Source organism: Etheostoma cragini, chromosome 9 (assembly GCF_013103735.1).
Source record: "Etheostoma cragini isolate CJK2018 chromosome 9, CSU_Ecrag_1.0, whole genome shotgun sequence".
NCBI lineage: Eukaryota > Metazoa > Chordata > Actinopteri > Perciformes > Percidae > Etheostoma > Etheostoma cragini.
The window spans coordinates 15,144,943-15,170,886 of record NC_048415.1 but is presented as its reverse complement, the minus strand read 5'-3'; the positions used below and the strand labels follow the sequence as shown (position 1 = coordinate 15,170,886).

The window sequence follows — 25,944 nt, the reverse complement described above, 5'->3', positions numbered from 1 at the left end:
GATGCTCCGCTGTGCTTACTCATAGGGGATTTCCGACAAGTAGAGGAGCCCATTCCAAACATCTCTGAATCGTCCACACCAAACTCCGACGCATCCTCAAAATCATCCCCCTCACTGTCGCTGACCATATGGACATCTGCACACTGTAAACATAAGTGATCGATTCATTTCCAGATATATTTCAACAAGAGTAATTAAAAGAACCTTTTTTTTTCTGTGTTTTACAAGTTAGCATGCATTCACTGGCCCAAGGAGGCGATCCACAGGAAAGAGTGTGTGTATATACCTCTTCTGTGGGTTCCTGGGAAATTGCTGGTGAGGACCTTCGACAAACACTGAGGTGATGGCAAGGATAGCTGATCCCAGAGACAGCTAGCGTCATCTAAAAACAGGGAACATAATTAAAGAGTGATTAAGTGTTGTCTAACAAGCAAGGCCAACCAGTTGGTTGAGATCTTAAACAATACCATCTGTGATTACTGCCCAAATCTTAGTCCATTCAGTTACCATCAAGTAAAATTGAGTCACTTATTTCTACTCCTTACCAAGGAGTAGAAATAAGTGATATAGAATATAACAATTTACATACAACTGACTAACAAGGTGTACATTATAGTATGTTCTCAAATACTTTGGTTAGCGTATTTTGAACTAGGTTTCCCCAGGCTGAAGATGCCTAGTCCGTATCCTGAGATACTTTATGACTCTCAAACACAAGCTTGCTCATCTTTCTAATCAGGGGAGAAGCTTGATGAGGTTTCTGTACACCTGCGTGTGATGGTGGTTTTTAGTATACGAACACCTGACTAATGAGCTCCCAAATCCTAAGCCAGGACTGAAAATGTCATCGTTCAGCAGGGACTCATTACAGCTGGTGTCTCCTGGCTTAGACCCCAAAGGACATCAACAATACAGCCAAGGCAGTTTCAGGATATAGTGTGAAACTAAAGATTCTTCCATTTGAAAAAAAAAGAGCTTTGGCAGATCTGAGATTATTTCACAGATTTATTTCCGGGTCTGAAAAGTTAACCCGATGCGAGAATGCCTTAAACATGCATTCTATCCAATTTCCAACAGGAGGTGACTCCACTGGTTGCAAAAAGAAGGCAGCTTATTTAAAAGTCAATGAGAAAATGACCCTACTTCTTACTTGATTTATTACCGCAGTAAAAAATTATAATAATGAGGTTATGGTTTCAAACGGTACTTTTCTATTTAAATACTGCATGATATTCGTTTTGTAAATTATGGACGCATTTCTCTAAAAGTTAACAATAATGTAGGGAATGATTTGGGGCGGGGCGACACGCCGACATATCATTCATGGTAGAGGATTAACAATCCGGGTTTTCGTTTCGACGTAACCTAACTTTCCCTCTTTCGCATTTGGCTTAGCGCAGCCCTACTTAAACAACACCGGGTCAGCTGCTTCATCCTCCCCAGCTCCGCACTCTCATCCAAAAATCATCACGTCCTGTTTAAATAAACTAGTATGACGACGATCAAATTATCAAACTCTAAGCTTCAAAACCGTAGTCCACAAAAAATGGACGACGCCATCATTTGTATAGTGCATGGATTAATTCCCTTCATATAGAACCCCCCCCCCCCAAAAAAAAAATGCCAACATTTTCTCAAAATAAAGACACCTTTGTTAATTCCTGTCAACAGCAACCACTGAAAGCAGGACTGGTAACAATCAAACCATGACTTATAGTCTAAATGTACTGATAATTGTCACAATAATGCAACAATATATTCAGTGACGTACTAATTGTTAAGAACAGAGCAGAAAGCCCAGATGCAAATACTTTTCTGGGAGAGTGAACATCTAAACAACAGGGCTGAGGCCGGGTGTGATAAGAGGCAGAGAAGCTGCTCGTCCCCTGCAGAGGTCCTGTGATCTGCTCCATTGTCGGGTGCTAAGACACACAAAGAGCAGCTGGACATGGTTGAATCAGGAGACGATTACATGCAACGCCAATTGAGTCTGAAAAGGACTACATAGACCGCAGGGAGTTTTTCTCTCTCTCTCTGTCTCTCTTAAAGTAGAGTGATTCCTTATACTGGCCTCAGCCTCTATAGCATGAGAGAACAGTGTAAGCACTAGACCTTGTCAGCAACATGGACTTACTATTGAGAACTGCTGTGTACTTGGCACTGATAAGAACCAACATATTTGACAAAGTGCCACGCTTTCCGTTATTATCACACTACCTCATCTTTCTAGTGAGTTAGCCGCAGGCAAAAGCCAAAATATTTGCACACCAAACAGTTGGACAATTGTGGCTGAGCTACATGAGTAACTAGTGTCTGGCAATATGACAATATATATTGATATATTGTATAGAAATTTGCCTACTGTTAAATGTTAACCACAATCTATCTATCCCTAACTATCTACCTAACTTTGGGTGTTTTAGACCCTTTTAGGCAATGTTAAAAATCAACTAAGAGGACTGCTTTATGGTAATTTTAAAATTGTATATAATATGTTGCAAAATGTTGCATCAATATAATGAAGCACCTTGATTTGGCAGGTGTTTTATTCACTGGGTTAACTAAACAGAAACTCTTGCCTGGTTTTTGATTGCCTGGATGGATTTTTCAGAAAATATACTGTATCTAAATATAGATTGTTATTGTGATATAAAATACATTATACATACTGTGATGAAAGATTCTGTGCATAATGTCCACCTCATGTTCTTTGGCCCTTAGATGTGGCTTGGCAGACATAAGGAATGAAACTAAGATAATGAACTTTATCTGATTCCCAGGAGAGGAAGAACTATTTTACAATTTACTACGGCCTGAAAAACATGGACTCTACGGATTACAATATTAACCACTGTGTCTTAAATTCCCACCAGCTTAGTTACCAAGAGGAAGATATGAGAAACACAGTATCTCCCCTGACAGTTTGAGAAGGAGCATTATCTTGATGGGTGTTCTTCCTCCATGTTGTCTTAAGCAAAAAAAACTGCTAAAAAAAAGCAGAGGCTAGACTGCCATGCAAAGCTGAAACTACCCAAACAAAGAATGACATCACAGCTAAAGGGACAAACCAACACTGAAACAGAAATATATATATGAAAAATATAAATGTAAATCCTTTCCTATGAGGCCTTAAACAGTCAGTCACTCCACATTCAGTAACAGAGGTGAACACACGGATAAGAGAAGAAACAGATTGTATTTCTTGTGTATTACCAATTAGTAGCGAGTGTACTCTTGACAATTAAAAGTGTGTAAATGTCACAGCAAGGACAGCTGAGTATCCCTGGAACACCTACGAAGACCACTTAACTGAATTGCCTTGTGTTTGCTCATGTAACTTAACTCTAATTTAGTAGTCTTGTGCTCTTCATTAGATCATTGTGTTAGTCATATCTTTCCAGAGAAGAACAAAAAACATCATTCCCCCCACATTAAAAGTAAAGTTAGTTAGCAATACTTTTTGTTAAAATGAGAGAAAAAAAAAAAACAGTGACTTAAAGAAAAGCTATGCCCATTTGAGACATGATGGCTCTCAGGCCTGAAGGTTGAATTAATAATGAGAGAGAGTTGTAAGTATTGAGCCGGACAAAGAAATACAGGGTCTGAGCTTTAAGGATGTGAAGGCATGGCCCCGTGTCTATTCTGCCTATTCCCCAATTGAGTGGCAATCAAACGTGAGAATCTTATAGCGGCTGCCGAGAGGATCCCCATAAACCCTTTAACCCCACTACTCACAATGAGAGGCTTTCGTCTGAGGGCCTAATAAGTGTATAAATAAAGTTGATCACTTCCCCTGTCAAAGACAGCCTGGAGGGTTTGGGCTGACATGGATGCAAGGAGGGGAGGTGAAAAGAGGAGAAAAAAAAATGAGTTGAGTGCCTCTCAATCCTCTTCCTTGCTTTGACCCGATGGCTTCTCCTGATGTTCAGGTACACAAGTGCAGCTTGGCGGCTCTGTGGTAAAACGTGGAAACAAGACTGAAGTGCCGCAGGGCACATGGGGTGGGTGGATGAGGTTAACCCCCCCAAATGACCCTCTCCCATCTCCACACAAAGGAACTGGCTCCTCTTTTTTGGATTCTTTTAATTAACACTTGCATTGAGGCTCTGAGCATTCAGGGGCCGATACAGGGAAAGAATTTTCTCTCCCTTACCCCCTCCCTCCTTTCCCTCTTCTCTTCAACCCTTTCTTCCCTTCTCTACCCTTCTTTCTCTCCCTTCATTCTTTCTGTGTTTCGTTTTTTCTTTTCCAGTGTAGGCAGTGTTTGGATTAGGTGTCTGGCTGTGAGTGTGAGATAATTACTACTGACAGCTGCACTGATGGCAACCACAACCACAGTACCACCTTACCCCACTTTCTCTTTGATGGAGCAAGGAAAGAACAGCGACCAAAGTGGGGGAGAGTAGGCAGTAGAGGGAAATGTAATGGACAGAAGAGGAAATATGGGGACTATAAGAAAAATGTATACATTATAGGGATAAGGGAGCCAGCTAGGTGAGCCCCACCCTTAACACCTGTTGGTTTCCATGTTTCAGGCTCCTTTGAGCTTTGCTGCAGAGATGCCACTCCTGATTAGTATCTGGGGTCTTGCAGCGTGTGTAACGTATGTAGAAACGCAAACAAATGCAAATACAGAGCTAGAGGCTAAGGTTGCCATAAATAAATTACAGTTGGATCAGTGGGATGCTTAACAAGCACTACCATATCGGTGAAATGTGAGCTTCACACAACGCATGCAAACAGTTAGAAGAGATAGAAAATGAGACTGGCGGACTAACTTGGTGCTGAATGTCACCTGAAGGCAGCCAATCGCATAATGGAGGGGGGCTCTGCCTGAGTTTACTGCTGAGCCCTGTTGCTACGGTAACCACCAGGCCCCCCTCAATAAATCCTCGGTTTAATAGGCCCCTATCAGGTAGAGAAGGATTCCATTAATGCCAGCTGGGAACTGGAGGGAGGTGCTGGCCTACAAGGCAAGGCACCTCCGAGACTCTGCAGCATTAATACATTAGCAAACACCAAGAAACACTGCATAAATGTCAGCAATTACTGGCTAGAAAGAACGGTGGGTGGTGGTGGGGGTTGAGGAGATGAGGGGATGCAATAAGGATGTTCCACTGGCTGTCAATCACTCCAACAGGTGGGGAGGATAGATCAAAACAGCTCCAATGAGATGAGGCCTGTCTGGAAACTCTCCATGCTGTACAGTTTAGGCAAAGGAATAGTAGAAGAAAAGGCGACTGAGTAAGCAGGGGTCGAGGCTCAATCTGTGTATTTCAAACAGCACCAGGAAGTCAATGTCCAGTTGCCCTCTCAAATTAACTATTGCCAAAAGCTCTTGTCATCATCTTGAGCACTGTTGAGATAAGCTTTGCCAAAGCCACGAGAATCAGTAGAAACTGGAAGGCTGAGCTAGAACACGGTATTCGCAAAGTATTTGGTTTAATCTATTTGGGAGTCAAATTAATTCCATCAAGTTTTAACAACAGTTCGATGGTTTTTTTCCTGAGGGAGGACTTTTCTAGTGCTATCAACCTTGTGATGCAGTAAACCTGATGACACACACAAAAAACTGACAGTGTGAAAATTTCAAATTGCTGAAAACGGTGCAGTTTCATGTGTCAGGTGTGAAACAATGACATTTTTCCGGGACAATTTTGGATAGTTTAACAACAGAAAGGTGTCAACATTAGCAGCCACATTAGAGATTTGCATTGTAGAAGATAAACTAATGGTGCAGTTAATGTTTTTTACAGTGTTGTGCTTTATATCCTCTGCATAAACACTGACAATCATGTCAAACCAGTGTATGAACCGGGTCAACACAATCTGCTTGCTAGAAATGAGCATCACCTCACATTGCTACTCCTTCAAATACACTCTGTGCCACTTCCTTTTACATTCAACATCCTTCGTCTAACATGACATACAATAACACAGTGCACTGAATGAACTGATCGGTTGTCCAGTGTTACTTGAGCATTATCCATCCTGATCCAATTTCAACTCTCCATAAGACCTTGACTAATACAGAGCACAATAAACAATGAAACATATTGAGTGGACAGTATCAGGGTGGGTGACGTAAACACATAACTACTAGTTTCCCTGAAAGCTGAGAATTTCTAATTTCTAACAAATTAATTTCCTCTACTCTAACAATACATAAACAAACAATGCCACCACTCAAATATCTCTTCCTCAGAACACAAAACAACTGACATTTGACACGGATACTCTGAACAAGTTGCCCAATTAGATTAACTATTTTAGGAACATATTTGTGCTACTTGTGACTCTTTAATGCAGCATCTACGGAAACCAACCTGTATGAGAATTCAACAAGAAACTACCAACTCAACTGCTGTAGCATTCGTGCTAGCGGCAACTACACCGGTATTGTCAGAGTTAGTGCTGGCTATCGTTGTTTTGATACTGGGGTTGATACAACACCACACTGATCCATAAAAATGACACTTAAATCCAAAAGTCTAAAATACATGAAATTATTATAAAAAATTATTGCATGATAGAAACCTAAGATCATGTTAAATCCTACTTCAAGGTTTAATTTTGTGAATTTCCCCTAAGTAAAATACAGTACAATATAAAAACTGGAATGCAAAAGGAAATGTATGACCTAAACAATGAGGAAACATTTTCCCAAAACATTCAACGGCTATTTCACTGTTCAGTTGGTCTCTCAAAAAGCATTACAGTTTTATACCAAGCCCTAGACACAGTGTGTAACACAAGAAAGGCACATTTCCAAACACTCAAATGCAAATATGCACACACACAAACAAAAATGCAAGCAGGTTATAAAATGCAGTTATATCACACACTTAAATGCAAAGACAAGTTAAGTAGTAATCAATTCCACTAAAAGCTGGCTAGTGTGCAGAGCTAAACGTATTCTAGGGTCTCTGGCTGCCATGTTTATTGGCCCAAACCCTGGGAGATGGGACTGGGCTAATGAGCTAGACACTAACACTGGCTCCCTACCCGCCAGCTAGGCCAGCCAAGCCCTGGGCTTTTTCTGTTAATACCTTCAGGCGTTTCAATAAGAGGGCTGTGGCTAGAGCAGAGGCCATTATTACACTTCTGTCTCTGTGCTTTTTAATATCTCCTCATCCAGGAAACACAGACGCTGCAGATGTGTGTTAGCCAGGTGCCAACCGGGGCTATGATGGCACAATGAGCAGCAATCAATTCATGATCCCTGGCAATCATATCCACAGCTAACGTGGGGGGCCAAGCTAAGGTTTACTAATAATCAGAACGCGTATCACAAAAAAGCAAAGGTAAAAAATGTATTTTACCTTATTGTCACTTAACATTACATAGAGATTGGTAGGGCCTGTCTAGTGATAATATTCACAAATGTGTGCATTGCTGATTTTTAGTGGTTAGGTCGCATATTTCTTTGCAAATGAAATACATCAAAACTTTTACTTTTTTTAAACATATTGTGTATTCCAAAACTCACAAAAACGTAATTAACCACTGAAAACATGTAATTCGTTCCTATCCCTTTGTTTTTGTACTACAAACTCTTGACTACAAACTATTGCAGCTGGAAACACCAATTTCCTGAACATGGTTTTTAGAAATGTCTGTGGTTAGCTCTATTCCTCCATGAGTGTTAACAGCAAAGTCATAACGCTTAAGCTGCAGGTTGTGGTTGCCAACTGGAAAGTAAGTCATGTGGTGCCACAACACATGGGCACAACACTGAGGTCAATCATTAAGCCACATGCCCACAATGTGCTTTCAGATTTAAATGTAAATGTAAATGTAAATGTGCTGTATTTATATAGCGCTTTTTCAGTCTTAACAACTGCTCAAAGCGCTTTTACATCTACAGGAAACATTCACCATTCACACACATTCATACACTGTGGCCGGGGCTGCCGTACAAGGTGCCACCTGCTCATCAGATAAACATTCACACACATTCACACTCCGATGCGCAGCACCGGGGGCAACTTGGGGTTCAGTGTCTTGCCCAAGGACACTACGACAATGACTGCAGGGGCGGGGATCGAACCACCAAACTTCCTATTGGCGAGCAACCGCTCTGCCACTGAGCCACAGCCGCCCCCTAAGATCTGTATTTCTGTAGCAATTCCAGGCTGTTAACTGATCCCATAACTGGATGTCTACAAAGAAAATGCTAACAATGATAAATCTGCATCATAGCGGTATGGTTTGTTTGGTGGTTACCGGCTTTACAACTGTCTGCTCTGAGCTGAAATGGAACAAAATAAAGCAAACAATCTCCTGTATTGAGGATGCATAACCTTTTGTCCTTTGCCCTTTTAGGCACATCAATGGTGTAGTGTAATGTATTTGCCTTCACTGTTCATCTTAAAAGCTTCACTTTGAGTCATAAATATAGGTGCAGTTATTGTTCTTTCACTTTGAGTTTTTTAAACATGAATAATGATTGACATACAGAAGCGACTGTATCTGTGTATAGAAAACAGGTTTCTCTATTAATCCCAAATGTACACTACCACAAATGAATAGAGCATACTGTATGTAGCGTAGTTGTTACAGTAGAGCCAGTTCTGGCTTTGGACACATGATAACACTTGAAAAAAAAGAAACAAAGTCAATACCAATATTCCAAACCAAACAACAATGACATAGATCTAAAAGGAAAACGATAGGTAGGGGTTAACACAAGAATGTGTGCACAACAGCTCCTCAATGTAGCATGATAAACCATCCCGCACAATTAGCATGGGAACACATAGGCTGTCAAAGAAGGGGTGAGACAAAAGGGGTCAGAGGTTCTTGGAGGTTCAGTATGAGGGCTGCTTCTGATCAGCTTGACTGTGTGCCGGGTGAATGGCTGGGAAGAGCGACCCTGGGACGGGAAAGGTCAGCGGGACTCAATGATGTGAGCTTTAATGTCCACAGATAGAGGACACAGGACGAGAACCGTCTTTGACATCTTAATTAGCTTCAACATCTTACTCTCATGCTTCTGACAGATGGTTTTGGGATGGCGTACAGAGTGTGGAACAGTTTCCATTATTAGTTTTGAGATAACGTAAATCCATAATCTGTGAACCCCAGGCTTTAATTTGGGCGCGACTTTTAATTATCTTTGAGAAAGCTGTCTTGGACCCAAGAATCAGAGGGGAGCATATAGGCAGCATTTATAACTCACAGAAAAGTTTGATTTTTTTTTTCTTCCTATAGAACTGTTACAACAAGTCTGGGTAGCAAGTGTTAGATTTTAGATTGTGTTTTTGTGTGCCTGTGCTTCTTACAGAGTCATCAGTCGCTGACACGGGCCATCCTTCCCACTGTTGATGCCGGACAGGGATGTTAGTTAAGTCTGAAACGTTCCTCTTCACCTGCAAACAAAGGCAAGATACAATTGTTGAAGTGTATATTCAAAGTACAAAAACAGCACAACCCTAGTGACACAAAAAGATACAATGCAAAAACATTTCAGACAGCTCAAATTCTATATATATATATATATATATATATATACACACACACACACACACACACACACACACACACACACACACACATATGCTATTCTTTTATTATTATTTCATATTAAAAACTAGAAATGGAAACTATTTCTATGATTAATTTAACAGTAAATACAATGTTTTAAATTATAGCAAGGGCAACATCAAAGTATCCTCTATTCAGCAGCATGAGGAAAAACTAGGATGGAGACAGAGAATGGAGGGAGAGATGAGTCCAAAGAAGAGAGGAGAAGAAAAAAATAAAAAAGACAGCCAGTGTTATCAGCATTCTTCAGATGCCACAGCTAATGCCCAGCAACAACAGCCCCACGCTCTGAAATGAACAGTATTTCTCTTTTGCCATTCATGCGCAGACGCAGTATCTGCATCACTTAATAACATTCCATGCTTTTAAACAGTTAGCAGCCAGCAGCGCCTGTCTCACCGAGCGCCGTGTTACACCGTCCAGTGGGTTGTTGGTTTAAAGCCCTAACGCCAGCCTGATGTGCGCCAGCTGAAGGTGATCAAAGCCCTGTCGGCGTCTGAACGCTGGCGGCCGTGGATTTTAGAGCATTTGTTTAGCAGAATTCTGCCCATCAGGCCGCAGGGCTGGACACTGATGCTGAGAAAACTGTCAATTGTGGAGCAAAGATCCTTCTACACACGGGTCAAATCCTGTCTTTGTAAAAAGCACTGAAGAGAGAAGGATCCTTGGGCATATGCAGGGCTGCTGGTCATGGAAGTGGAAACTTAAATACGCTACAAGCACAAAGTCAAAGCCAATGTAAGGCAAAGCAGGAAAGCAGCTTCAAAACACTGAGCGAAGAAGACTGCAGGGGCAGACTTTGTCTTGGCGCTTTCAACTTAATGCTCTACTATTACTACACTTTGCATCATTATCTGTACATGTGTGGCTATCTGAAGGAACAAACATACAACAGGCTGCTTGCAGAAATTATTATATTTAAAACTGAATTCATTCCTTTATCAAGGCAACAGTAAATATTCTATGTTATTAATCTCTCAAAGAAGTAATCCTGTATTTGTGTTGGGCCTGGCACAGCAAAGCAATTTGCTGTACAAACAAGCTGCGAAACAAATAAAAGAACAATAATAAATGAGTGGCACAGTCCCTCCTTTGTCTTTCTATCGTAAATCCCACACCACGCTGCTCGTTGCCTCCTTATGAAGCAGAGCCATGGCCAGGATAGCAGGCTGGGGTCAGAGCGGGTGGCCAGTGTTATTACAGAGTGTAATATCTATGTTTGACCAGCCGGACTACAGGGATTTGACTGACCGGCTGGCCAGCCGATGAATAGAGTAGAAAAGGGAAGAAAGGAGAGGCATAAACACTAGTAATGAAGAGGCTGCAGTCAGAGGTTAAAGCAGTATCAGAGGAACAACAAACGAATGCCCACCACAGAGAGAATGAAGGTGAGAGGTGGTGGAGGAAGAGGAGAGTAGAGACAGGCTGGTGACTGGTAGACTGGCAGAGGACAACCGGATTTCAATAGAGAAAAAAAACACAACTACACACACCAGGCCTGCCCACCTGAAACCATTCCGCCAGAATCTGGCGTCACTCACACAGATCTTCTCTGACCATATGAAACGTTTATGAGATGTTATGAGAATCTGTTGAAACCATATCAAAAAAGGTAATTTAGAACATAAAGCAACTGAACAATGGGGTGACACAATGCCTTGCCATAGCTTCTGCAGGTAGCCAAAGTTTTTGTTGCAGCCCTCAGTTACAAAGCCTGTTTTGGCCACAGCAGCCAGCATAGAAGGAGCAATACTGTCTAATGCTGCCCCCTGTCTGCTACAACAGCCATCTCACTGATAAATTAGACTGCAACAAATACAAAAAACTATATTTAATTTGGGACTATCCGTGAGTAACTAATTTTAAACAGCAAATTGTACTTACAATTATTGGCTTAAACCAGTTTGACTTAAAACAATGGAGTATTTTTGGAATGTAATTAGATGACATTGAGCAGTATATTTTAAAGCGCATGACATGGCACCAATGATGAAAAGTATCCATCAGCTTGACAGACAGAAGATAAAGTGTAAAGGAAATGCCTTTAACAGAGCAGAACAGGATTTAAATCAAAGTCTTAGTAACAAATACAACACTACTGATTTGTGCGTTGCTTTTCGTGTTGAGATGAGGCGGGGGGGGGTGCGAGCCAGTTATATACAACATTAGCTAGACTGGCCATGGTGCTGAGCTGCTGGGCAATACGCCTCACGGCAAAATTAATGATCCAATCATTGTAAATGCCAATTGCCTGTAATCCCTGGCTGGAAGCAAATCAAAGAGAAGGAAAGGTTTCCGTTAAACAGTCACAAGCTCTCTCTCTCTCTCTCTTTCTTCATCTCCCCTAGGCACCAGATGCCTTTCTTTCATTCCTTTTTGGATCCAACCTTCTTTTTCTCAGCTCTGTAGCCCTGTCTGCATTCGGTTCCTATATGTCTCCCAGCTGCGGAGTAGAGATGGGGGCCAGGCCCAGCCCCGGGGGGCAGTAGAGGAAGGAAATCCCCAGGACAACTGGTCTGGTCACGGACTACCCGAAACCAGCAGCCATCCCTATTCTACCCTATACTTCCCTGGCAAACATTTACTCTCCAGCTTAGCTTAGAAGCTAGCCAGCAACTTACCCCCACACTCTTGTCTGGTAATGCCAATCAGAGTCTACACAGCACTGCACTCTAGAGATGGAGAAGAAAGAAGGTAGAGAAGGGACACTGGGTGAGAGAGATGGAGAATGAAGGAATAGAAAGGGAGGGGCAAGGGCAGTTCCCTGAGAGCCACAAGGCAAAGCCAGAGCCTTTGGCAAAGACAAACAAGAAGATAGGACTCTATCCCTATTGATATGCACAAGCAGGGACCATCGGCTAGTCTTCAGCTAAGACAAAAAAGAGAATGGGGAAAGAAAGGTGCTCTGTAGTGGAGTCCATATGTGTCTGTGAGTGGACACAGTATGAGCAGAAAGAGGAGTCTGGCTGAATATGGTGTTACTTCTTTGTTGCATTCTTAAGTCTTCTTATGATGACAGAAATACACTCCCCCCTTTGTTTGGGTCTTTTATTATTGTTTTTATCCCCCCAAAAAAAATCACAACCCAACTACTCGCCATTTCAGATGAATATCACAAATGCTCCAAAAGCAATGTGAAGTCATCCATAACTACTATTTAACTGCATTTACTGCCTGTTGTTGCACCTGTAGCTCTCCACACTGGCTACTGAACCTTTTGAATCATTCCCTACATAGCGTGTGTACACATGGTTTAATGACATATTATTTCCTAACACATTACAGTAATAAAAAAAGGAAAACGCCCGTTCCCTGGCTAAAGAGTAAATATATAAAGAGTATGGCCAACATGGGGCAAACAGAATCCAGATATATGCAGGTTAAAGTTCTGGGCCTCATTTTCACTGCAGGGGGCCTTGAGATGCCTAAAGACAAGCATGCGTAAGGAAAAGACCGCGACATGGAGGCTTGTTTAAGCCCACATTGTCCCTTATCCATCCCCTACGGCCTCTTACAGCACCCCCACCAAGTCAACAGTCCTTTGCCTCCTTTCTGTGTCCATGGTTCCCCCCTCTCACACACTGCAGGGACCCCTCCCCAGTGTTTGTAATCCCAGCAGAAACACTTAAGGTTCACAGTGGGTGCTCATCAAAACCATCTGCCTGAGAAGAGGGTGAGAGAAGAAGGGAGAGATGACGGAGGGAGGAGAAAAAGGAAAGAGCGAAGGAGGAGAGGAAGAAAACCAGGGAGGCAAGCTGCCTCCTCCAGTTCAGTTGTTGGTTGTAATAATCTCTTCAATTAGCACCATTACAAGCCCTGCTAGTAGCCTGATTATTTTTAGTGTAATCTTCACCCGCACCAAGGAGCCAGTTGCTGCAGTGAGCAAAGAACTCATTCATTACAGCTTAAAAGTAAATACTAAGCTGGCTGTAAAACATGGAGACCATAAAAGATGAAAAACAAACTGAAAAACGGGAACTCAAAATTATGTAAAGTAGCCTCAGAAATGAAAACAGCTAAAAACTGATATTTTTAATTCCAGATATTTAGTGAAAATGATAATTATTTAACATGTGAGGTTAAATCAATAATGGGACTTCTCTATCTTACCCGATCAGTCTTTGGGGAGCTTATTTCCCCTCACCTGTGACAGCAAGCTACCCACTGTGAATAACAAATGATGCCTGCTCAGGTCTCCCTCTGCACGGGGGGTTAGAGCAGGACAGTACAGGGAAGTAATGTATGTGTGTGTGTGTTGATTTGAACTTGCATGGGGCCAAACATCGAGACACACACACACACACACAAACACGCTTACTCATCTACATAGGCAAGCAAGTACACACATATAGTCCATGCTCTTCAAGCTTTAATCCATTTGCAGCTGTGATAGTAATAACCAATGGACAGCGAGGTGTATTGCCTTTACACCGGATCCAGTGTGACTTACTATGAATATTTCATAAACTGCCAAATCTACCATTTAGTTTCTGATGAGGAAATTGAATGGAACTCTGTCTCTTTCCATTGCGCCAGCATGCTTAGATCAAACAATGTTGAGTATTTAAACCTCCTCCTAGACTGCTGAGAGAAAGGGAGAAAGACGCAGTGTAGGGGGAGTGGGGAGAAAAAGAGGGGGTTGTACCAGACCGCAGCTGTGAGAGTAATTATGTGCTCGGAAATGTGATCATTTGTGATGAATAATGAATCGATGGCTGAGATAGACTAGCAATGTTTGGCAAATGGAATGAAAGCTGTGTTATGGGAAACCAGAATCAGGTACAATAATATTATGTATGCAAGAGTAAGTGGGTGAGTTACTGAGAGCTTTTGTGTTTGTCTGGGCATATAAGGTGACTTTCTGATGTCCTGGGGTGGTCTGTGTCTGCATGCATGCTGGTGTCATACCTCCTGTATGGTTCTGGAGCCGGGGAAGTTGAGACTGTAGTCCCTCTGGGCCTCGCGGTGGCTGATGACCAGCAGGAAATTTTGGGTTAACGACTCTTGGAGATCACTAAATGAGAAAGGGAAACAAGTAAAAGAAATAGAAGTGAACACGGTAGTGGCGCCCAGATAGCTCATAGCTCAGTTGGTGGAGCGGTGACCCATATATACAGTGGCTTGAGAAAGTTTACACACAATGCTAAAGTTGACTAAAAAGAGAAAAAAAAAAAAATGCCTTAATAAAAACATTTCAGAAAATCCAACCTTTTAAGGACATACATTTTCTTTGTGAATAAATAATGTATTGTGAATAATGTTCTTTCTTAAAATACAGGGGGCATAAGTATACACACCCCTATGTTAAATTCCCATAGAGGCAGGCACATTTTTATTTTTAAAGGCCAGTAATTTCATGGCATACTTTGCATCCTGATAAAGTTCCTTTGGCCTTTTGAATTAAACTAACCCCATATCATCACATACCCTTTACTATATCTAGAGATTGACATGGTGCTATTTAGCCTAATAGCTGGTTTGATTTGCATTGAGAGATGATCTTATGAAATGTTCCCCATGCCTATCTCTAGGTATTTTGAAGGGTATGTGATGATGTGGGGTTAGTTTAATTCCAAAGGCCAAGGGAACTTTATCAGGATGCATAGTATCTTGGATCCATGAAATAACTGGCCTTTAATAATGAATATGTGCCTGCCTCTATGGGAATTTAACATAGGGGTGTGTATAGCATTGTATTTTAAGGAAGAAAAATTATTCATTTACAATACATTATTCATTTACAAAGAAAATTAGTGTCCTGAATAGGTTTGATTTTCCAATTTTTTTATAATTAAGGCATTATTTCCAAAAGAAGGTTTTTTATTCCTCTTTTCAATCAGCTGTAGCCTGGGTGCGTAAACCTTTTCAAGCCACTATGTATGTGTGTGTGTGTGTGTGTGTGTGTGTATGTGTATATATATAGATAGAGGTATACTCCTCGACACAGCGGGTGACACCTGCGGCCCTTTGCTGCATGTCATTCCCCCCTCTCTGTCCCCATTCATGTCTTCTACAGTCCTATCAAAATAAAGGCTGAAAATGTCCAACAATAATCCCCCCAAAAAAAAGAATAAAATAATGAACACAGTAGGAGATTAAAAAAAATACATTGATGCAGGAAAGGAATATGCAAAAGATGCAAAGCTGAATAAAGACTTGAAAAGAAGGTGACACAGAAAAACAAACATTATCACTAAGAGCCACTCAGTGAAGCAAAGGCAAGCTGAAACATGTCAACTAGTGGTAACCTGCTGGCCCACAGGGAGGTGGGCACCTCCTCTGGGGGGGTGTCGCCCACTTCACTGGCTGTGTCTTAACAAGCCTGGCCAGAGCTGCGCTCAGCACAGCGGGCTGCCAGAGCCATGACCACCAGCATCAATCTGCCTTATTGCTAACAAACCTGGCTACTATTTTGAAATAAACCCAAGAGAGCTTTCAGCACCTTCCATACTGCAAACCCTAAAGATGCCTTAAAGCAAGATTTTACTGTGACAAACAGTAGCCCAAACTGACCGCATCTGCAGGGTTTGGTAGGGTTGTTGACTAACTCAACAATGCTGCTCTAGGTACCGATTTTCGGGCGTTTCTTTTAGCATGAATAAATTACTGCTGTGTTACAGCAGTCAGGATGGGTAATTAACAGTGGCTGGTGGATGCCCAATTTTATAAATGTTTTCAACTTTTGGCGCAATTCAAATTTATAAAAGAAAGTGCACTAGCATATTTATTCATATTTAAACCGATGTCACGGACTGGCACTGAGAACCACTCCACCCGCCACTGTGGCTGGTATACAAGGCAAAGCCACCCGCCACTTTGTAAAAGTACCCGCCATTGGCTGGTGGCGGGTGCTAATTTCTACAGTACTGCCTCAGTCTTGCTTCTACTGTATAGTGATTATAGTCAATTCAATAACTAGTCATATCTGTTTATGTCAATTACAGGCTTATGTACTACAAGTTACACAACCGGATGTGACGAATTTTGACGAGATGGTGGAGCTGAGGAGGATGACACGGCCAGGCCGTGTCGTTCATGTTTCAATGTCTCTGTGCTTAGCTAAGTGCTTAAAGGGGTAAAAGTCGTTGATTATTAATCCTTCTACAGTGAGCCATCAAGTGGACACGGACCTCAGGGTACTTCGGCCATTAATCGGCATGTATTGTATTTTTCAAAATTTCCCTTACATTACCAGATATTACCTTTGATAAGGTGAAAACATGGTGAGAGGGTCATGGTTTAAAACGAAAACATGGACGACCAAAAACAAGTTCACTGCAATTTAAATTCACACACAATGGTTACACATTGCCAAGGCTCTGTCATGATTGACAGGTCAGTGTGTAACCACGCCCCTAAAGCACCCCCTGCTTTATCATCCATTTTAAAATAAACGGGACCATAATTTACTAAATGAACATCATGATGTATTGACAAGATTTGAAAGTAGCAATTGAGGCCATAACATGACAAACCATTCTATCCATTCTGCCCAACTTCATGAATAATTGAACACCTAAACAATCAAATCTATTAATCAATCTATCCAGTTGTAACACCATGTTAAAAATGACAATACTTTTTTAATAATTAATTAATTTTAATAATTTTCTTTTTCTCAAAACATAAACAACATTTACTGGTGGGCAAACAAAAAGACAGATAAAAGCTGTTTACAGGTAACCACTGGTCTGGTTTACACTCTCACAGGGGATGTCATATGCTGATTATATTGTGAGCAGTGAAGACACAGTCTGTCCAAGAGGCCCTGAAGGGTCAGACTTTCTGGACTGGCACCATAGCTTGCTCAGCAGCTTACAGCTGTGACAGAGACGCTGTGAATGATGCAAACGCAGACACTTTGTGTGCTTCACGTAGAGAGGAGGAGGTGGGGGAATCAACTTTTGGAAGCTTCATTTACAATAAGCTGTGAGGTTAAGTAGCGTTTTGAGCAAACGCTGGGTCTGTGAGGCTGAATATCAATGGGAGGCTTAAGGGCCGAAGCAGGCACTTAATCAGGGCTCAGAACCCAAGGAGAGGAGGAAGAGTTGAGAGAAAGAGAGGATGGGGGAATTAATATGTAGCGCACACATTAATTATGCAATCACACCCTTAATCTGCACAGATCTGGACGAGCTTATGTTAACAGAAGCTCAAATTTACTGTAATGACAGCATATTTACATTGACTAAAACTACGAAATCAATATGTAAATGTAATGTTTGTTGTAGCTAACTGGGGAAGATTGGAAATGTGTGGAGTGGGAAAGATGGATGCATATGTATTAGGGCTGAGCAGAAGGATGAGAGTGCATGTGTGTGTGTGAGAGTGAGTGAGTGAGAAAGAGGGAGAGAGCGAGAGAGAGAGAAATGGAAAGGGGTAGGGACACATAAATAAGGATCTAGCTAATATCATGATTATGTTTGGACACAGTCCCGAGGTAGTGCTGGCAGGCAGCTAGACTCCTAAATAGACAGAGATAGAGGGTAAACGGAGTGGAAGTGATACTCTGTCCTTCCAAGCAAAGAAGGAACATCTTATCAGTCATTTATGGCAGACTGACTAGCCATTTGGTACATTTGGAGTTCTTTTCAAGATTTACTTTGAAGGGGCATCTGGTTACCTTTCCCTGGTTAAGCGTGCGCCCTATGTGCAGAGGTTTAGTCCTTGTCGCAATGGCTGCTGGTTCGGTTCCTGCAGCCATTTGCTGCATGTCATTCCCCTCTCTCTCCCACTTTCCTAAATTAATCTGTCCTGGTAATAAAAGCCAAACAAATAATCCTCCAAATAATCAAAGATTTACTTTAAAAAACCAGATCACTTGTTGTGCTCGGTAGTACAAAAATAGCTACTGAAATATCAAAGACAATCATTGGGAAATGTCCCATCTGTCTGAAAAGGCCTTCTGGTTTACATATAAACAAAACACTCATGTTTAATGTCTAATATACTTTTGTCTTGCTTTCACCAGTGATGTTTTTAAAGCAGCTGTCTTCTGATAGAAGCAGACCCTTCAAGCAGTATGGAGGTGTAAATGAGGATGTCTCAGTGTTTGCTTCTGCCTTCAGAGGTCTTTTTCTCACTCAACACACACACTTGTGACATCCAGGTCGGCCTGCAACATCTCTGGAGGTACTTGACATGGCATAAGGGTGCCGGGAGGAAAATGTCATTTAACTTTATGGACAGAGAAAATGGAGCGTTTTGCAGGGTAGAAGAGCAGGCTAAACAGATTGGTTTCATTCTGAGGTAAGCCCATCGCCTAAGCTGTGAGTCCCCATGGCACAGAGCAGACTCTAGACCTTATTAAACTAGCACTGCCAGACACACAGACACACACAAAATGTGGCTTGTGGCTGCAAAACACAAATACCCATACCCATACAGACACACACACACTCTCTCACTCTCTCTCTCTCTCTCCAACCTCTCACACGCTGACATAAACTCAGTACCATCATGTATGTTTCATCTGCTAAGAGACAAACATATACTTAAAACACACAGACCAGGATAGTTGTTCCCTCCTGATACGTACAGAGGAGGTCATGAAGTACACAAAAGGTCTTCTTACCTCCTCCACATTTTGCATCCACAACAAAGCAGAAGGATGCCAAACCGTTGAGGCTCTGCCCTGTTTTGGTCTTCCATCTTGTCCCAAAGTTAATCAGCATGCTAACAGTTAGATACTTCCTACAAGGGCTGCTTTAGCTAACTAGCCAGCTAGCTATCTTACCCAAAGCACCTGTGAATCTGCTTCATTTACTGGATAACTGACACACAGACGGAGAGGTGGAGGGGGGGGCACAAAGACGCAATAAAAAACACACAAAACCTAATGAATCATTTTTGCTATTTCAAATTTCTTTGAGAGTTCAAATTAAAAATAACCTCTCGATGGCAAACACGCTTCCTGAGAGCTGTGCTGAGAATAAACGAGGAAGGAAACAGGCTCCATTGAAAAATTCATCAGGCCTTCATCATTTATGTAAGAGATTAGGTCCTCCTCAACACCCTCTTGTATTCACAGGCAGTCATCAACATGGCCACATAGAAAAACCTTATTCGGACCGGGCTTTGACACTGCAGTACTAAGTGCACATCACATCGCTAACTAAATAACTACCTGAGATGGATTGGTGCTCAAAGGAAAATCTCCCAAAGCCTCAAGATTTATTTCTAATCAAACAAGACAACTAAGAGGAGTTTACTCAGCGGGATCATAATGACAGTGCACAACTATTTAAACAGTCGGATCAGTTTAGGTGTGTGAGCTGCATGAGCCAAGCTCTACAAAGTATTTGCAAGGGATATTACCATTTATGGGACATTTGCATTTTTACTCAGCAACAATATGAAGCAAATAAAAATTGTGAAATTAAATTTGGGGGGGATGAATGTCTTTTCAGACTGCAACTACAAAATAGCAAATAAAGTTTATTTATTCATTTATTTTATTAGTGTATTTGTAAGGAATGGCATTAATAGATCAAGTGATCATTAAGATGACATGCTACAGTTTAAAATCTTGGAGAGAAAAAGCATCCTCACACTCAAGTCTGTGCAAAAGTATAATTTAATTTAGCTAGCTGATTGAAACAAGCGTTCTGCATTAAGGCTAATTAAGTGAGGATTTTTTACTTTTTGTATTGCTGCATTCACTGGCTACAAGTCTCTGACCGAACGCTTGCTGAATTAAATAAATTTTTCCACAGACTTGAAACTTTTCCCATTAGTTTTACAGTCTGTAGCTCCATCACCTCAGCTTAGCCTGATATGGGTGAGTAGTGTTTATTTTCTTAATTTTAAAACAGTATAAATTCTTAAACTCAGTGCAAACTGTATGATAAAAAAATAACCATCCATAACCGCACAAACAAATAAAAATAAAACCCCAAAACATTTATAGGTGAAGGTAGTAGTTGATTAACCTCCTTCAACGCTGTAATTGTAATTTCCCCATAGGGGATCAATAAACAGATTCAATTTAATAATTTAAATTAATTGAATTAAAGAAAAAAATGTGAACTGAGAATATTGGTAAAGGTCCTGGAGAAAAGCATTAACCACAACATTACTTTTACTGAGAGTATAAACCGAGTAGACGGCTGCATATGTGAAAACAGCTTTTGAGCGTGCAACATGCATTGAAGTCAAGACAAGACAGAGCGTACAGTTATGATGTAAATTGGACTGATCCATGTGACTCCAGTTACAGTGGCCAAGTTTTAAAGGCATGGGCACCATAGCCTGTCTCTTGGAGATGGTTCTTCAATTTTATAAGCAAGTCCAGATGTCATGCAGTTCCTCATAACTTAGAAGCCGTGCCACCAGAATGACAAAAGAAGAAATTATTGATTTAGTTTCTTGTAAGAAGAAGACAATATAGAGACAATGTGTGTAACAAACTCTACTTTAATCAATGCTGAATGTGTTTTTTGGAAGAGTCTGTAATTAATTGGGGCTGTAATATTAAGCATGATCATTTTGTTTTCAATAATTGCACAGAAGTAGGTAATGGTACCAGAACGGATGAGTTCACTTAATCAAGAACACATGACTGTGATAATGTGTGCTTCCCTACCTACAAAACGTTCGATTGAGGCCCTACTGGCACTGAGCTCTGTCTACTGCAACAACTTTGTACACACTGCACTTACTGTGAATTTATGGTGTGACCACAGTTTATTTTCTACTGCAAGCCTGTCTGATCCCGCAACAGGGGACTGCTCCCCCTCCTACTTTATGATCGCCTATCCTCTCCCACTACGACAGCAGGGTACACACGCACGCACGCACACATACAACTCAGCTCCAACTGTCCTCCATCAAAATAGCTGACACAGAATAATGAGCTCCTGACACCCAAAATGATATCGATAACACTTGGAGAAATGGCAACGGCGCTGCTAAAAAGACACAGCAGTAAGTGGGGGAGTGAGAAGAAGGAGGCGAGGGAGGGAAGACTGGGGAGATGAGGGCCATTAGCTGCCAACACAATATAACTACCACTTAGCCTAACTAGCAGGCTAAGCGGCAAACTGCCAAATGACTTTGATTACAAATGTTCTGGTGGCATGTGGATGCTTGCTTGGCTTCCTAACATAAGGAAATGGGGGGAGAGTTGCAGCACAATTTAATTTAGAATCCACTGTCATTAAACAAACTAGAGCCATTATATGTGAGACTATAAACAACTTTGGCCAATAAAGGAAATGCAGTAAAGAGAAGTGTTACAGAAAATTGTCAAAACATAAATTAATATGATTCTATCTGTATATATATATATATATAATATGATTCTATCTGTATATATATATATACATATATATACATATATATATATATATATATATATATATATATATATATATATATACACATACATACATACATACATATACATATATATATATATATATATATATATATACATACATACATATTGAACACAAACAATTAGAAATGGTACAGTATTCTGTACCATTTCTAATTGTTTGTGTTCAGTATATATGAAGGTAAATATGGTGCAAAAAGTGAGAGCTTGTAGAATACAATGTGAGAACTTGCAGAACAAAAAATCTGAAAGTGTATGTTAATATTTGCACTTGTAAAAATAACATTTTCATTTGTAAACATAAAATTTGAAGTTGCAAAAAACCTTTGCACACATGTGATCTGAATTTGAAAAGACATAAAGAACTAAAACAGGAGAGCTTGTAAAAAAAAATCTGAACTTGTAAATTGAAATTTGCACATTAAATATTCACACACACCTGTATTCTGAGTGTGAAGTCACAGAAAAAATATTCACAAATGTGTAGATTGATATTTGCATGAACACAATCACAACTGCAATCGTGTAGTGCAACATTTACTCTTTTTTTAGATTTGGGTTCATTTTCCATCACAAAAACAACTCCGTGATAACAATCTCTTGAATCTGTAACTGTAACTTCACCTATGTGCTATCTCACATCACACAGGGCGAGTCTGCACGCATCGACTTTTGCAACACTTCTTGCGATATATTTGGTGCGAAACTAATTTGTACCTGTGGACTTAGGCTGTGGAGCTCTGAGCCAACAGAACGGCCGGGGACAGCAGGGTTTCTATCGCCAGATGAGGGCAACTCTGTCCGGCTTATTTATGTAGCATGGAAGCTTGGTGGAATAGCATGCTAGTGTTAGCTAACTAGCAGCCAGCCAACGTCTCAATAAATACCGTTTAATTACCTAAACAATCAAACTGTTATACGAATGAATGTTGCACTACACCCTTGCAGCTGTCATGCATCTATCAATCTACACATTTTATACATATAAGTTCAGATTTATCTACAAGCTCTGTTTTTTTTTTTCTTTGTGTGACTTCAAATTCAGATCACACATGAGCGAATATTTTTAGCAATTGCAAATTTTATGTTTACAAATGCAATTTTAAAACATACAAGTTCAGACTTTTTGTTCTGCATGTTCTCACATCATGTTCTACAAGCTCTCACCTTTTGCGCCATATTTACCTTCATAAGTATAAAGCTTTTAGGAACATGTTGCAGGCATCAAATTCAAAAGAAGTGAATATTTGCAAAAAACAGCATGTTTATCAATTTCAACATTTAAATATATTGTCTTTGTACTGTATTCAATAGAATATAGGTTGAACAGGATTTGCAAATCATTGTATTCCGTTTTTATTTAGGTTTTACACAACGTCCCGACTTCATTAGAATTAGGGTTTGAATCTTTTTTTAACAGTCCAATGCTATAACCCTCAAATTTTAAATAAAAAGGGCTTTGGTCGCCCTTCAATATGCAGGTGAAATGAATTGAGAAATATGATTTCTTTGGATAATGTTTACCCGACCCTTGATGAAAGGACAATCACATCTTCAGCTGCCACCTGTGATTGTATTACTGCTTTGGCTTGACAATGAGCAGCCTGACATTTCAGAAGGAAAGGTTGCTAATACTGCCACGGATTCACTGAAATGAACAGAACAATCTCTGGATGGATAACCCAGGCTTAATAAAGCTTTCTCAACAAATCTCTTGTCACTGGGTACTATCACTAACATGGCTGACTGGTAGGTTTTGATAAACAGAAAAACTGAATAAATAACATATGTAGTGTGGATATCTTACACACAGTCTATGAAGAGTACGATACAAAACAACCTTAAGCAAGCAACAATGTCGGGCTGAAAGAAACTAAGATGGGAGGACAAATTATTATTTACAGAAGAGAGATTGCAGTTTTCCTATGAAAATGTCACAATGAATGTGAGAAAATTAATGTGCACCAGCATGTCAAATGTCTCAAAATTGTGTTTGATGCTGGATTCTAAATCCATCGTCTCCTTAACTTGACGTATACCGCCACCTGGTGTTCACTATTAAGAACTACGCCCACACAACTACCAGTAGCATTTCATACAGTGGATGTGTACCAGGATGGAAAGAGGAGGAGGATTTATTATAAGATTACAAATAAAAGCAGAGTCAGCGAGTGATGAATGCTGGGCTGAGTACCTGTTTTTGCTGGTGCTGGCAGTAGGCGCGATTTCGGGAGTCAGGACATACAGGCTGTTGTTCTTGGGCAGGTGTAAACTTCTCATCACCGTCTGATTACACACAGACAGAGATATAACTTCAAAATAGGAAGTCACTAGGAAGTACTCACTAGGAAGGACTCATGGCTGTGGAGATCATTTGTTAAGAGAAGATATTTGTGTTCACTACATAGTACTTACATGCTGTATACGTCATGTATCTCCTAATGAATATTTAGATAGGTATATAGATATACTGACTGTGAGGTAGGCAACAAAAAAACATATCAAAAGACGTGTTTAGCTCACATCAACAGGGCTGTTTTTTCCTCATGCTACATTGTGTTTTCTTTCACTTGTCTGATGTGACAAACATTTATAGGTCATGTTAACTCACACTATCGGATACATCTCCACACTTCCATCCCTTGAGCTGCATTTTGGACACTGGAACCCCAAGCTCTGTCTCGAGGATTTGTTTGATTTCTCCTGTAAAATTAGATTCATGCAAAGGAAAATGTACTTTATGCACAAAGAGGCAGTGTGAAATGTTGAGTATTTTACACATTATGTGTATCTGTGTGCGTGTGCGTGCGTGCATGTGTGCGTGCGTTCGTGCGGCTCACCGACTGTGCTGCCTTCCTCCAGTACCAGCTCTACAGTGCGCTGCCGGTACTCCACCTTGAAGTTGAGCATCCGGGGCTGACGCTCTACAATGTGTCGGGAGGAGACGTTGACGGGGCAAAAAGCTGAAGTTGAGGACGAAGGAGGAGAGGAGGACAAAGACGAAGAGGGAGGAATGGCACCTCCTGCTGCTGCATCCGCTGCTTCTGATTGGCTAGGAGGTCCGAACATGCTGGACTGGCTCGCCTCACTGGTAAAGTTACTGTACAGAGTTGACAGGTTATTGAGGGTTTCGAAGTCTTTATATAATATCTTGTATAAAAATCTCACTATAGATAATGAAGGATAGAAAAATGTGGACATTTGAAATGATGATGCTATCAGAAACAAATATCTCTGTATATTTGTGGTTGCATCACACCTATCTTTGTTCTTGTCTTTAGCCTGTGACCTGATGGTTAAGAACCAACAGAGGTCACTACTAGACAGGAAATGGCTTCACTTCCCATCCTCTCTTACAATATCTACTTTACTCTCCTTCAAGCTTTTCCCTTTGCTGCTTGTGTAGTGTATGAGCCATGTTTTACACAACACAGTAAATAATGTCTTTTTGTATCCCCAACCCGAACAAAGTGTGCCCTTTGTTCCTTGAAGTGTAAGCAGCAACTGTCTCACAAGAACAGAGTGCCAGACTCTGGCTTTCCAACAAAGGCTGTATTTTATTTGGCCCAACCACATTAGAGAGACCACTCTCCTGAGGCGCAGGTTAACCGTCAACAGCCACAAAACTTCTATGTACAAAATGGGCCAATAGGGTGGGAAATGAACCCAACCAAATGGGAGCCCATTATAACTGCCTCCTCCCCTAGCCACTTAGGTAACAAACTAACCAATTATTTTAAGATCCAAATCTTCCTACACTTGTAATTGGACAATGAAAATAGTTACTGAATAATGTAACCCAGTATTTAATAATTAGGCACTGAAATCACTCAATATTCTGACAACATTTAAGAAAACTAATCTTCCAAGTGTGGTTGCAGAAAGCTAGTGAGATAGTATTCCAAACAAAATATAACTTCACTAAAGTGAACCAGACATATAACTACTTTGATTTATTTACTTTTTACCTTTATTTAGAGAGTAGAGATATACAGTGGGTACGGAAAGTATTCAGACCCCTTTAAATTTTTCACTCTTTGTTTCATTGCAGCCTTTTTCCA

General features: G+C 40.7%; 1 protein-coding gene across 1 annotated transcript in view; it reads right to left on the bottom strand.

The window, feature by feature from the left end:
• The window catches only part of faf1 (Fas (TNFRSF6) associated factor 1), a 62,475-nt gene that overhangs the window by 30,567 nt on the left and 5,964 nt on the right, over positions 1-25,944 (bottom strand). The window contains exons 4-10 of the mRNA XM_034881615.1: positions 24,724-24,983; positions 24,495-24,586; positions 24,078-24,169; positions 14,455-14,560; positions 9,285-9,371; positions 287-382; positions 20-143 (exon numbers count right to left, since the gene is read on the bottom strand). Coding sequence (XP_034737506.1) covers positions 20-143; positions 287-382; positions 9,285-9,371; positions 14,455-14,560; positions 24,078-24,169; positions 24,495-24,586; positions 24,724-24,983 — 857 coding nt within the window. The remainder of the gene's footprint in view (positions 1-19; positions 144-286; positions 383-9,284; positions 9,372-14,454; positions 14,561-24,077; positions 24,170-24,494; positions 24,587-24,723; positions 24,984-25,944) is intronic.